The sequence below is a fragment of the Mastigoproctus giganteus genome, chromosome 13 (assembly GCF_048544385.1).
Source record: "Mastigoproctus giganteus isolate SK-2022 chromosome 13, ASM4854438v1, whole genome shotgun sequence".
Lineage (NCBI taxonomy): Eukaryota > Metazoa > Arthropoda > Arachnida > Uropygi > Thelyphonidae > Mastigoproctus > Mastigoproctus giganteus.
The window spans coordinates 36,317,636-36,331,977 of record NC_143587.1 but is presented as its reverse complement, the minus strand read 5'-3'; the positions used below and the strand labels follow the sequence as shown (position 1 = coordinate 36,331,977).

The 14,342-nt window shown below is 33.6% G+C and overlaps 1 protein-coding gene across 2 annotated transcripts in view; it reads left to right on the top strand.

Annotated features, from left to right (window-relative positions):
• mop (tyrosine-protein phosphatase non-receptor type protein myopic) overlaps positions 1-14,342 on the top strand; it is a 289,765-nt gene that overhangs the window by 237,035 nt on the left and 38,388 nt on the right. The window contains exons 21-24 of one of the 2 annotated variants that reach the window (XM_090387730.1): positions 6,871-6,999; positions 11,566-11,697; positions 11,863-11,915; positions 12,368-12,421. In XM_090387730.1, coding sequence (XP_090243856.1) covers positions 6,871-6,999; positions 11,566-11,697; positions 11,863-11,915; positions 12,368-12,410 — 357 coding nt within the window. In that variant the 3' untranslated portion in view covers positions 12,411-12,421. Of the gene's footprint in view, positions 1-6,870; positions 7,000-11,565; positions 11,698-11,862; positions 11,916-12,367; positions 12,422-14,342 lie in introns of those variants that run through there. The other variant, XM_090387729.1, reaches the window with a different exon arrangement.

Below are 14,342 nucleotides of genomic sequence, written 5' to 3'. Positions count from 1 at the left end.
AAGGAAAAGGCATTCTACTGCAACAAGACCTAGAAAAATTAAACAGATGGGTTGAGCAATGGCAATTAAGATTTAATTGATAAGTGCAAGGTACTGTATGTGAGAAGTAGTGATCCCACAATAACATACCAATTGGGTGGTTCCATACTTAGGTTTAGATCAAAAGCGACAGAGGTAATTGTACAATCTGACATGAAGTTTTCTTAGTAGTATAGCTCCTATAGGCTGCGAGGACAGCCCACAGGAGTCTGTCAGTGATATACCTGGTGTGTCTATTAAATAACGAGACTGTTGCAATAAAATAAATATAATGAAATATTTCGTACCTTACAAATTATCCTCTTCAAAATAATTGCCTTGGGCTTGCATACACTGTTCCATATGTTTCTTCCAAGCACAAAAACATTTCTGGAAATCAACTTATGTAAGCTCTTTTAATACTTTGTTGCGGGGAGGGTTCTCTAAATGGATTTGCTTAAGTACACTTTTCTGCTTAGGGAAAAGAAACAAGTCACAAGGGACTCGGCCAGGCGATTGGAGAGTGCATCATTTGATGGAGCATCCAACTATCCTTCCACAATTCAGGTCTCTTCCTTTGTTTTCATGCTGCCTTGTCAAAACCCCAATATGGTATGTTTGATTGACAATGATTTGGTGGGATGTATTCAGCCATAATAATTCCTCTAATCTTGAAGAAAACAAGAAGCATGGTTTTTGATGATGTTGACATTCTTGCTTATTTTGTTCAGGGGGATTTTTTTATATTTCATTGCATTAGCTGTCTTTTCTAGGTCATACTGCAACAGCCAACTTTCATTGCCAGTAATTACAGTACTCAGAAAGTCTGGATCTTCAGTTATTTTCAAAATATCTTCACAAACTTTGGAGTCTTCCCATTATTTGATCTTCATTCAAAATTTTTAATACCATCTTGGCACACTTTTCTCATGCCTAAATTTTCAATTAAAATTTGTCCATATTGAGTTCTGATGCAACCATTCTAGTGCTTAAATGACAACAAACACTTCTAATCATTGCCCTTACCCTGTCCACATTTTCATCAGTTTTCGTGACTATTGGATGGCCCGGTCATTCTACATCTTCCACATTCTTTCCCTCTCTCTCTCTTCTAAAAATATTTTATGCCATTCAAACATGTGACTGCTTGACGTTAATATCCTTCCCACAAACTTAACGTAACAACTCAACTTTTGGCAGTTTCTTTAGTTTTGTTAAAAATTTGAGGTTAACTCACTGTTCAATTCTTTTGTCTGTCATTTTTCCATCAAACTGAAAAATCATGAGATAATGAAAACCTACCTCACTGTAAAATGAATGAATGTATGTTTGGAACATGACTTGGAGACAACTAGGGAAAGGTTCAAAGTCAACTCCAAATCCTGTGCCTTTGTTTCCCAGGTAGCACTTGTGCAGTGGCTGCTATTGCAACCTTGTTATTTATTAGCTATTTTTCATGCAAAAATTTTGACAGCAGGGACAAGAAGGTGATTATCCCATTGTATATGGCAATAGTTAGGCCACATCTTGAGTACTTTGTACAGATCTACAAGCTTCATTTTAATAAGAATGTGAAACTTGGAATGGGTACAAAGGAGAACAGCAGGATTAGTCAAGTACACAAAAGAGCATTCTTGCCATGAAAACTTCAGTTTTTAAAATTTTAGAACTTGGAAACCAGGCACTTGCAAGGAGACCTGATTGAAGTGTTTAACCTGACAGGTGACCATCGAAAATAATGTTGTTGTTTTGGTTTTTAGGAGCATTAGCAACTAAGGCCATATTGCGCCGGGGATATGCGGTGGTCATTCCCTGACCTTTCCGCATCCTCCATATTTGGTGGTCACGGGCTCTAACCCCGGTCTAATCAAGAAGCGTGTGCTACGCACTGCTGCTCCTGCCCACCTGGCTATGGAAGCGCCAGCGAAAATAATGTGCCCACATTATTCTGTAATTAATGATTAAAAATCTTAAAACTATTTCTAGCTTACTAAATATAGACAGATTTTTACTTCAATGTTTGTTGTAATTTTTAATGGTGTTTGAACCGTTATTATGAGAACCTGCCAACATGTTTGCATCTATTTGGATTTTTACTTGAAGAGTGGCATTGAACCCTACAGGTGCCGATACTATATGAAATTTTGAATTGCATCTTTTTTTTTTTTTGTTCAAGATGGCTTGCTTTCCTCTCCTGTTGGTTCAATAAATATTTACGGACTTACACAAGTTGTTTTAGAAAGATTTATTATTCTTTTCACATAACAGGCAAGAAACTGAAATACAATTTTTACTCAAGCTGCTTGCTACTCTGCGATAGCTAGCTACATATTAAGTTTGAATTGCATGTTTGTTTATGCATCAAGGTTACTTGCTTTGACAATGGTTCTATAAATATCCTGTCTTACATAGTGTTTGGGTTGGGGGGGGGGGGGGCGCCTCCAGTGATTCCCACTACTGCAGTAGTTTTTCAAAGATTTATAATTGTCTTGGCATACTATTAGGACCACATGTAATTTTAAAATTTCATATATGTAAGAGTGCACCAAATTTGAAATAAATCTGAAAATAGAAGTAACTGGTGTGTGTGTGTGTGTGTGTGTGTGTGTGTGTGTGTGTGTGTGTGTGTGTGTGTGTTAGTGAGTGAGCAGTATTTATACATATGATAAGCAGAAATTATGCACATGTGTATGTTAAAAGTTTCAAATACTTAATATAAGTATTTTAAACTGAAAAATTTATGAAACTTAGACTGTTTGTTTTCTAAGACAATTTGAGCAGGTTAATTTTTTAAAATAAAAGGTGTAAAACAGAATTTTAAGTATATATTTTTACTATAATGCATTAAGGGCTTATGCCACAGGCTGCGAGAGAGTTAGACTATGTACAAGTTAGTGCAAATGCATCATATTAGTACACAGCCAATTCTAGATTAGCAAATTATTTGCAAAAGCAACATCGTTTAAGTCATATCTCATATTGTGAATACCTTCACGAGTTGCCATGACATTGCACTACTTCGAATAAGTAACGCTTCGCCTAAAGGAGAAGATTATTGTTATTTATTCTCAGTGGATACCACCACCCAGAGGGCTTCGTTTCAGGGCTGTTTGGCCCTTCTTTGGTGGGTGGATGGGTAGATACCAAAGTGATGTAATGATGGCAAAACAATTATGAAGTATAACTCCACAATATGAGAGATGCCTGATGGTGTATAAGATGAATTAAGACTATAATGCATTAAGGGCTTATGCCCTCCCCTATGAAGTTATACTTATAACTTCATAGAACATAAACTTAAATTGAAAAAGAGGATGGTTGCAGTATAGATGTATGAAAATGTGCTTTTGTCCAGAGAATAATTGATTGTTGGAACAAAATTCTGTTGATGTTGTGGAAGTGGGTAATTAAATGAATAAATTTAAGGAAGGAATTAACAATTATTAAAGGGAATAGACAGGTAAGGTGAATAGGTTTTTTGTTGTTGTTATTGCTGTATAATCTTGCTTCCTGTGGCTTATATGCTTTCCTTAAATACCAATCTGAGTCACTTTTAATTATCTGGAAATGCCAGTACACTATGGAACCAGGAATGTCCAGGTAACTTCTGAAAGTAGTGAGTGAGGGGTGAATGTGTAAATTGTCGAATAGTGTTATGGGATTGGAACACACATAATAAAAGCCTAAGATTTCGTGCACCATATGACTAATACACTGGTGTGCAAAACTTAATGACCAACACTATTTCTAAAAGTTACAACCACAAAATCTTTACTTAAGGTACTCTTTACTGATGAGAGTAGATTCAGTCCTAGCAGCAATTCTGAACATCAGCTAATCTGGCAAGAGGTTGGCAGGGTATCACCCCGCAAACATCACTGAAAGGAATCGATATGGCAGTCAGGTATTCTCGTCTGGGGAGGCATTATCTTGGATGGACGTACAAAACTCCAGATACTGGAAGGCAGTACTGTAATCGGTGCATGCTACTGTCGTGTTTATGGATGATAATGCCACACCCCAGCTGTTGATATGCTTTTGGAAAGTGAGGACATTGTTCGCATGGATTGGTCTGCCTGTTCCACCGATCTAAATTCCATCAAACACATATGGGACGCTCTGGGAAGATGCCTAGCAGCAGGTCCACACCCACCAGAAAATGTTCACCAGCTGACAGAGGAATGGATGATGTTACCGCAAGAATTTATCAACAACATTGTTATAAGTATGGACAGGTGGTGCAATGTCTGCATCGACATTAAGGGGTGGCCATATCTCCTACTGAGGACCACCTCTTCCCTTTGTTCCATCTTTGGCAGTGATGCATCTGCATCATGGCAGCCAGTGCTATGTTGCCATTTTTGAATAAAGTTCCTCTGTATCGTTTTGTTTCCGTTGTTTCCTTCATCATTTTTGTACCTCACGAGGTTCCTTTGGTATGCTTTTCCCATATCCAAGCCACTCCTATGAGAAGCTACAGGCTTCTCATAGGAGTGGCTTGGATATGGGAAAGCCTTTGAAAACTTGACTGGTCCTTAAATTTTGCACACTAGTGTACTTAACATTCAAATTTTTTCAAGAAATGTTCCAAAACTATCACCTGTTTTACATCTACTTTCCAAAAAATTGGTTGGCTTATGAGGTTATCATGTGTATATGTGTCCCCCCGCCTTAGTAACATTTCTGTTTAGTCTTAAAACTAAATTTATCATGTACATATTCCCATCCATTGGTATACTTGGGCCTGTGATGATGGGGTGGGGGAGATTTATCTACCACTTTGAAACAAGATATCTACCATACAGTGTAGGAGTTACATGTTTATATGACATGTTTACAGTCCAATCAAAGCCAAATTTACAGATCTGTTTTGGCTTGGGGGATAAAAGTGCATCTTGACGGGAATACTTCTGTTTTGATTTGTCAAATTGAAAAAGATGGCTGCTGCTCAAAGTTTGTAACAGTTTATAAACAATAAAAATTGTCTACTTGCACTAAAATCATCTTCATTGTCATCTTTTGAACTAGTATATGTGATAAATTAAACAACTCTTGACTCAGACCTTGATTTGCTATGAGAAATTTCTGTTTCTTAATCACCATTATCCACCAGTGTCCATTAGGAAAATCACCAGTTATAATAACTACTCTCAGGAGAAAAACTAAAACACATTTTTTTCTTATATATAAAAATAATAAATGACAAAAGCAAGCATCTGTGTTATTTTAAACCTTCAAATATCACTCACCTGAAAAGTAAATATTGATATTGAATTGATGAAAGTAGAGCCATCTGGTGTGTAGGAACCAAAATTGTGGTTATTAAAAAAAAAAAAAAAAAAAAAAATTACGGGCCAGTCAAATTAACGCTATAATATTTTAGCGAATATTTATATCCAAAATAAGACTAGGGCATAGAAATGCATGCTGTAAATAGCAACCACAGGCAAATCGCTTTTTTTAATGGTGCATAACAGTAATGCCTGTTACTTTTACAATTTAAGTCAGGCAAGTGGTCAAGCAAGTATGTCTCAAAATGCCTTTAAACTTAAAAAGATTTCCCTAAAATTAAACTAATTTATTAGAGTTATAATATTGAGGGCGAACTAATCACCAGGACAGGTGAATAGTATTGATTCAGTATTGACATTACTGATTTGAGTGTAGGCTTTTCTTAACATGTACACTTCAAGAAACAAAATTATTTGAAAAGCTTCCAGAAAATCAGTTATTAAAAGTCTTTAGTAATTTTACAGATATTAAGTTCATTTTGAAAGTATAAAATGATGGTAATTCCCACTTTAGAATAGGCATCTCCTGAAGAGATGGGGGCTCATGAGTATTTTTGAAAAGGTTCAAAAGAGCATGGTTAAATTTTTATATTTTATGATACAGGTATCATATCAATCTAGATGGTATGAGGATAGGTGCAAACACTTTGGTTTAATAGACAGGTCTATTAAACCAAAGACTTCTATAGACTTCAAGAAAATTGTCTATAGAAGAGACAAAAGCTACTAGACCTGAGTCCGCTGAGCAAATTAATAATGGGAAACATTCAAGGCTCTAGGCTGCTGCATCTTATAATTTTTATTGTCCACCTAGGCCATTTAGAATACATAAATTATCGAGGCCAAATTTGCTAAAATGATATTTAAAAACAAAATATTTTCAGAGTTATGCATTTAATTAATAAGCTTGATATTGACTTATTCTCCAATAATTAATTTGAAGAAATATTTTATATACTGTTTTATTAGATTTATATTATTTTTGACTCATTAAATATTCTTATTCGGTTTAGATAGTCTTCAGGCTAATCCCAGGTCTGATAAACAAGTTGTTTTCATTTTCCTTATATAAATAAGGACACTAAACTTTACACTTAATGATATGGGAGAACATTTTCTCTGATCTATACTAAGCAGTTATGATTTTAGTATACTCTTATTGCAGTTGGAGTATGCTTGTTATTAAAGATGAATAGATTATTTTTTCCTTTAATGCAATAAACCAAAAGAATAAAATTAATAAGATTTTTTAATATGCTGCTGATCTTTTTATGGTTATTCTGTAATTTATCTCCATCAGTGTTTGAATATTCAAATATTTTGCACTATATGCATAGTGTTTGGTTGTTTAATATTGTGTGTCTAGGGCACACTTTGCATTTAAACATAAATGGCTATAATTTCTTTTAAAAACTTATGATTTTTTATTTTATCAGTTTAATTTAGTTTCAGTTATCAATCAATTTATTTATTTTCTAATTTAGTTACTCAAAATGTTAATAGAGATTCAAATTCTGTGAACTTTGTTTACAATGATTTCTCAAAATCCCTTTTCAAATAGAATCTGACACCCAATAGTCCTCATTATATTGTAACTCAGGCACCTTTACCTTCTACATATGGTGACTTCTGGACCATGATATGGGAGCAACAAGTGGAAACTATAGTATGTCTTCTTAGCAATAGCGAGGTAAGAAATTCCGTATATGCTATATCTAATCTGCATATGTTAAAATCTCTTCAGTAAGGTAACTATTTTCCTCAGGTGTCAGCAATACCTGAGGACAATAGCCTTCCATCAGTTTTAAAACATTTACCACCAAAAAAGCAAATGGCTGCAAACATACATAAGCCCCGGAGCAATATGGCATCATCAACATGCAGGTTGGATGCTGGAGGACTGGAAACGAGTGTGCTGGTTGGATGAGTTCAAAATACCTGGTGCAACATGTGTCCGTGGACCCATCATGCATGGTGGTGCCCATTATCCAGTCATGTTGCAGTGGTTGCTTAATATGGGACGTGTTTTGCTGGCAAGAACTAGGACCCAGGTGCATATAGACCAATGTTTCACGTGAGGTCTGCCAGCAGCTCTTAGAATACAATGTGCCTTGTCATCGGGCCCACACTGCACAATTGGTTCAAGGAACACAATAAAGATATCACTTGACTTCATTCCATTTGAATGCATATGGGATGTTTAGGAATGGGGAGTGAGGCATATGGGCATATAGCCGTCATTTATTCTGACACTGTGGAATAGATGACTATGCACTGTAGACCCCTACGGATCCCTTCAGACATCTAGTGGAATCAGTGTGCCTAGGCAAATATCAGCTGTTATCCATGCAGACTGTGGCGTAATGCGGTATTAGGTAGGTGGTCATAATTTAGTGATCGCTCAGTGTATATTTTATTATATATATATATATATATATATATTTTTTTTTTTTTTTTTTTCAATCAAAAATTTGCAGTAGTGTAAAATTGCACATAAAATTAAATTAAACTTGCCAACAAGTTTCATAGCCCCATATATTAGCTTGTATTGATTTAGTCACATAGAGTATCACTTGTAGTCCGGGGTTTGCAACTTATGTTCAGTCTACAACCCTGCTTATTTGATCATTGAGACTTCAATGAAGCAATCATATTGCAACTTTTACAAATCTTTCAGAGAAAGTTTTGTTGGTTTTCTGTTTAAAAATTCTTACTTAGGAGTGGGGAGCATTGTCTTGCAAATCTAGTGATCAAGTGCTTAGCATGTTATATACTCATATTCTAATTGATTTATGTTGTTTGAAAAATTCTTAGTATTGATTTTGAAAATTACCTCGTGTTCATTGTGGAAAATGAATTCTTCAATATTAACATGATTGCAATGTAACGTAAAAGTAAATTTTGAGCAAAAGCTTCAACCGTAAAAGAACTATGAATTATCATAAATTAGTGGCAAACGTCTCAGTGACTTTGCACTGGCCTGACGTAGCCCAGTTGTCAGGAGCGAGAGTGCATAGCACGTGTTCTTTGAGTGGACCGGGGTTCAAACCCGTGATTACTAAATACGATAAATATTTGTATTGACGATTTATTGTAAGCTCTACTGACTTGGTTGTCATGCCGGAGTATAAACAGAAAAATTTTTATTTAAATATGAGATGCATTTTGTAACAAACTTAGTTTGCTCTTCACTGTGTATACAGCTGAGGTTTTTTGCAACTCATGTGCTGGTAGCCATTAGGCTTGTGATGCACAAAATTTTCTTCTTCCTGTCCAGTATTAGGCCTAGTGGTCTTTTATGGTTTCTCTCCATCTTTGCAGGAATCTGCCTCTGTCTCTCCTTCCCTGGGGTTTGTAGTTTAGTATGTCTTTTGTATAACATCCATTCTCTCTACATGCTATCCATCTGTTTCTGTATGAGTTGATATGGGCTCACATCTGGTGAGTGGCACACCCAGGGTCCTGAGCTAGATATCATTCTTCTTTTTCTTGGTGATTCCTCTCTCTCAGGGGTAACTCGGTTTTTTTTTTTTTTTTTTTTTTTTGGCTGGTGCAGCAAAAGTGTCGGCTTCCTTGCACCATATGCTAATTATAATAATAATTCAGTACAAAGGTTGACTGCAGTTCTGACAGGATATCTTGATTTCAAAATTTTTCTTAATATGAGATTTTGAAAATATCAGTACTTTTCTTCTATTTATATTTGACCAGGGGAAAAGAAATTCAATCAGAAATTACTACTACTATAAAGCAGTTATTTGATCATTGAGATCTCTCAAAATGGTAATCATAAAAAACAACCACTTGCAGCAGTGTCCAAATTCTTGCATAAACAACAACCTCCACAAGACGTTTTTGTTTTAAGTTCTGTAATAATAATAATAATAATAAAGTATAGATTTGGCTAAAAAGATCTCATAGATTAGGGATCAAGTACATAATAAAATTCCTCAAACACAGTTACCTTATATAAAACCTGATCAGATTTCGATTACTAAGCAGTCAATAGCCTGTACAATAAAATAATTAAAAGAATTAAATTAATGGTAATAAAATCTGCTGTGTAAAAGTAAAGCATACGTGAACTGCCTACCTACACGGCAAAATAACTAAAAACAAAATCATATTTTTGGTTGCTTGCGGAAAGCCTGTTTAAACATTAAATGGGACAGTGACGATTAAACATTACATAGTGGATACTGTTTAATGTATGTTTCTCACAAAGAAAACTGATTTTTTGAAAGCCCGCAAAGATTTTTTTTTTTTTTTTTTTTTCAGTTATTTTATTGTGTGGATAGGTTGTATGTTTTGCTTTGTAACATGACAGATTTTAGCACTTAATAATTTTACGGTTCAGGCAGTTGAATTTTTAGTAATAAAAAATATCAGTTTTCATAGGTTAGTATTTGAGATATTTTATTATGGATTAAAATGTAGGGTTATTATTATGTGCATATTACCATTTTATTGTAAATTTTATGAAGGTTCCAAATCTTAAAACAGTTTTGAATTTTTTTTATTAGATCAAAAGTTATAAGCAGTATTCCATGGTTAGGAAACACTTTATGATCTGAATTGAAACTGTATTGTGATTAGCCATTGAGAAAGACAATTTCAACTTTTGAGAAGATGTCAGTTACTGTTCATTCTGACTTTGTTATGAAAGGATGTTTTCTTTTGTATGAAAAACCTTATTACATCATTGCTTTTCACACTATATTTTAATACGGTAAACCCTTGCTAATCCAGGTACAGTTAATCCGGATGTCAGATAATCCAGATCGAAATATGAAAAAAAATTTTCACAGTCAAGTACTTTTAAAGACACACAGGATTTAGGAAGGCAGATGAGTCACTCTGACTGGGCACTGATTGACTGCACGGAATCATGGAATGTACTTTACATTGTCTTGCGTGTTGTTCAGTATTGTTGTTGACTGAGTTGGACGGATGTTATTGCTTCATTTGCATACTTCTTTGTACATATATATCTACATAAGTTAACATATTTTATATAATTATGGGTTCTAAAGAATTGAAAACTGGAATTAAAAGAAAACAGGTTACTTTAACTATCATTAACAAGCTCAAAGTGATAGAACTTGAAAATGTTCCTGGAAAAAAATTGCTGAAGAATTTGGTGTTAGTCAACAGACTGCATCAGATATTAAAGAAAAAAAAAATCTATAAAGGCAAAATTCAATGTGGGGAGTGATAAAAGTAGTGTATCAAATAGGCAGACATTATTATCTTTTATGGCCAGATAGGCCATAACAGATAATAGGGCAAAGTGCACAGGCCTCTTTAATCATAGACAGACATTTAAAAAGCCAAAAGAAGTGCTGCTGGAAGAAGCTGTATTTAAGTGGCATTTGCAGCAACGATCAAGAGGTGTTGGCGTGCAATGCCAACACCACCTGATAACTGTATAAAAAGACAATACTGTACATTTATCTATCTATCGATGGATAAATGTATTGTCTTTTTATAGTTTTTAAATAAAGGTTCTACAGTGACATTTTTTATTTATTTTCATCAGCACTACTTATATTATTAAATTTTTCATTTATTTGTGTTTTAAGTTGGTTTTTTTTTGTCTTTTAGAGCTGTCTTTTTCTTCACTAATCTAGTGAACTCTCCCTCAATTAATCTGTACTAGCGAAGGTTTACTACACATCACTTAAAACAAAAAACATCTTGGCAATTCTTGCCCATGCAAAACTTGGACACACCTTTGTTAGAAAATTGATATGTTGGGAGGAGGAGGAGGATGAAACATGGTTATTATTTATAATGAATTGGGGGAAATGACACTAATAAACCATTTATAAAGTGAATTTATTATGTTAAGTATTTACAAGATACACCAACTCACCATGGTAGATCTACTTAACAGTCAATGTTTCTGGATCCACTCATCGGGCCTGAGAACTGATGTTGATAGGATTTGAAACAGAATCCAGAAACACTAACATACACCTTCCTTAATAAACATCCGTATGTACCAAAAATTTGGGATTACTTGAAGATAAGTATTTTTAAGTAATCATTTAATAATCCAGAATATCTGATGATCCAGCACTGTCATACTGTGGTGATGCAAAATTATCGATCTTTTAGTGTATTTTTACTTATTAAGTAGATGCTACATATGCATTACTCCCTTGCATAATTTTGGCATTATTAATAAAAAATTATTTGTAAAATACTAATACTAATAGCAAATAAAAGGTTGCATAAAATATTTTTTGTATAGCTCAAATCTCATGTCTATTGGCCAATGGATAGAGGACAACAAATGCTACATGGACCAGTTACTATTAGTTTACAAAGTTTAAAAGAGAAGCAGTTTTTTGTTGAACACATGATCAGTGTGACACACAATGAGGTAAGTTTTAAAACATTAACAATGCAAGAATTTAATAAGTGAAATTTATATTACATATTTGTAATGTAAAACTGCAAAGTGCATGGTTTGGTCTCCTATTTTTGTATTTTGAAGGTGTTGGTATATATGTATTGTACTGCTGACTATTTTATTTTTGTTTTCCAGACAAGAATATCGCGAGTGGTAGTTCATCTTCAGTTTACAGCTTGGCCTCCCAGGTATGTGCTTCTAAATGTCAAGCTTCTATTATCAGTGTCCTTAAGAAAATGTTATTTATTAGACAAAACATTTCATTTACTAGACAAAACAAGATACTTTTAAAATAAATACTGAAGTGGTAGGATAGTGTCACAATGATATCTCAACCTTTCACCAACCTGGACTCAGATTGGTACAAGTTAGGAAACATTTTCCGGTTGCAGTATAGATATACTTCATAGGCCTTCTTTGACTGATTTTAGTTACTTATTGGAATAAAATTGATGTTCCTTTGTGAATATGGGGTTTCTTGAGTCTACTGTGGTAAGAATATGCAGATATGGATATGCATATGTGCAGATTAGGTTCATATCTATTCAATTTCACATTATGTTCCCTTAGAACTTTGCATGTACTTCCCTCATAAAGGCGTTGCTAATAAACTTTCAATAATTATAAACTTTGATTATAGACAAACAGAATACAGAAGGAAAAAGAAGAGCCACCACCATTAGATTTATCCCACCATGAAAAATCCCTTGTCCAGACTTGCTGATGCAGTTGTCAACTGTGTTTAGACCATTGACAGAAACTTAAAACTTTGCCTTTAAAAAATGAGGTAAACTTGTTAAACCAAAAAATCATAACGTTTATCATCATTAACAAAATATAAATTTTTTCTTAATTTTAATAGTTGGTAAATGCAAATTTATTTGGTCACCTTATCTCTATCAAAGACAGCACTTAAAACTAATTAAAAACCAAATCAAATTTATTTCCTGCAGTGAAGAGTGGGTTGTGTTTTTGCAGAATAATGCATAACAAAGAAAGTGCAGTTTCATGTACCAGAAGACTTTTGATTCATTAAAACTAAATTTCATCCAAAATAACAATAGTTATCAGTATAGTGGAGCAGTTACCAGTTTTCAGTAATCAAACTGAAAATGGAATATACTTGCGTGCACGTGTTAATTAAAATTTTTTTTTTTTTTTTTTATGCTTAACAATTTTATCAACTCAAAAATCAAAGTACCTAATAGTTTCATGTTTGTATTTTATGATCAACTTTTTTTAAAATTTTCAACAAAATTAATAAAATTGCATATTTCTGCTTATTAAAATTGCAATAAAATTAATAAAATTTCTGCTTAATAAATGTGCATGTGCAATTTTGAGATTTCACACTTAAGTTTTTATACAGTAGAGCGTTGATAATTAGAACTAATTGGGACTGGGGGTAGTTTGGACTTCCGATTTGTTCAAATTTTCAAACTTAAAAATACTGTTCCAGAGACAAAAAAAAAAAAAATTTAATAAGTTTAGAAATAAAAACACTAAGTTGTACTTACATCTTTTTATTCATAGATAACAAAAAAAAAATGGAACTTTCAGCCACAATGACACATATGTATAGGCCTTTAACAAAAATAATTACTTATTTTTCGTGGCACCATTTTCGAATTTTGTTTCTTTGCTGCCAGGTCTTCTCACTCTTTTCAGCGTTCATGTTGATTCAGCATTCAGTTTGTTTGTCGATTTTCACATATCATTTCATTTTGTTAATCGGTAAAGTAATAAAAGTGTACATTTATATCTTAATTTTTATAGCCCCTGGATAATGTTCCTTTGATTTTTGCTTATTGGAATTGCCATTTAATAGAATCAAATTTCAATTTGCTAATGTGAACACAATAACCGGCACTTACTTTAATCATTTTATGGTGCCAGCATAAAAAATAAATAAATGCTGGCTCATTCGGATTATTGACATTTCAAATTATTGATGTTCGCATTTTTGACGCTCTACTGTATTTAAATTTAATGGCTGAGACTTTTTTTTTTTTTGAGTGCAGCATTTCAGTGAATACACTGAAATGCTGCACTCAAGAAATCAAGATTACAGCATTTGTGTATTCACTGAAATGCTGCACTCAAGAAATCAAAAAAAAAAAAAAAAAAAAAATTGATCACCTGTAAGATGCTACACAACCCCCATTGTAACAAACTGATGTGTGACCACTGCAGAATTGACTCACATAGCCAAGTGGTCAGGAACATGAATGCAGTAGCATGCACTCTTTGAGTGGATCGGGGTTCAAGCCTGTGACTGCTAAATATGAATAACATTAGTATTGATGATTTATTGTAAACTCCACTGACCATGCCAAAGTATAAACAAGAATTTTTTTTTTTTTCATTTAAGGTTAAAATGATCCATAGCTTTCCAAAGAACATTAATAAACTTTCTATCACTATTACTAACATATGTGAATAAGCTTCTAATTCAAAGTATGGTGAGCTTTTAATATTTTTCTTAATGATGAGTGTTCTGAATAAAACTATCTTTAGATAGTGAAACTAAACTTTATCATTAACAACTTTTCGATATTACATACTTTAACTTTTTTCATTCTCTTCCATATTTTCTACTCTTATTCTTAACAGCT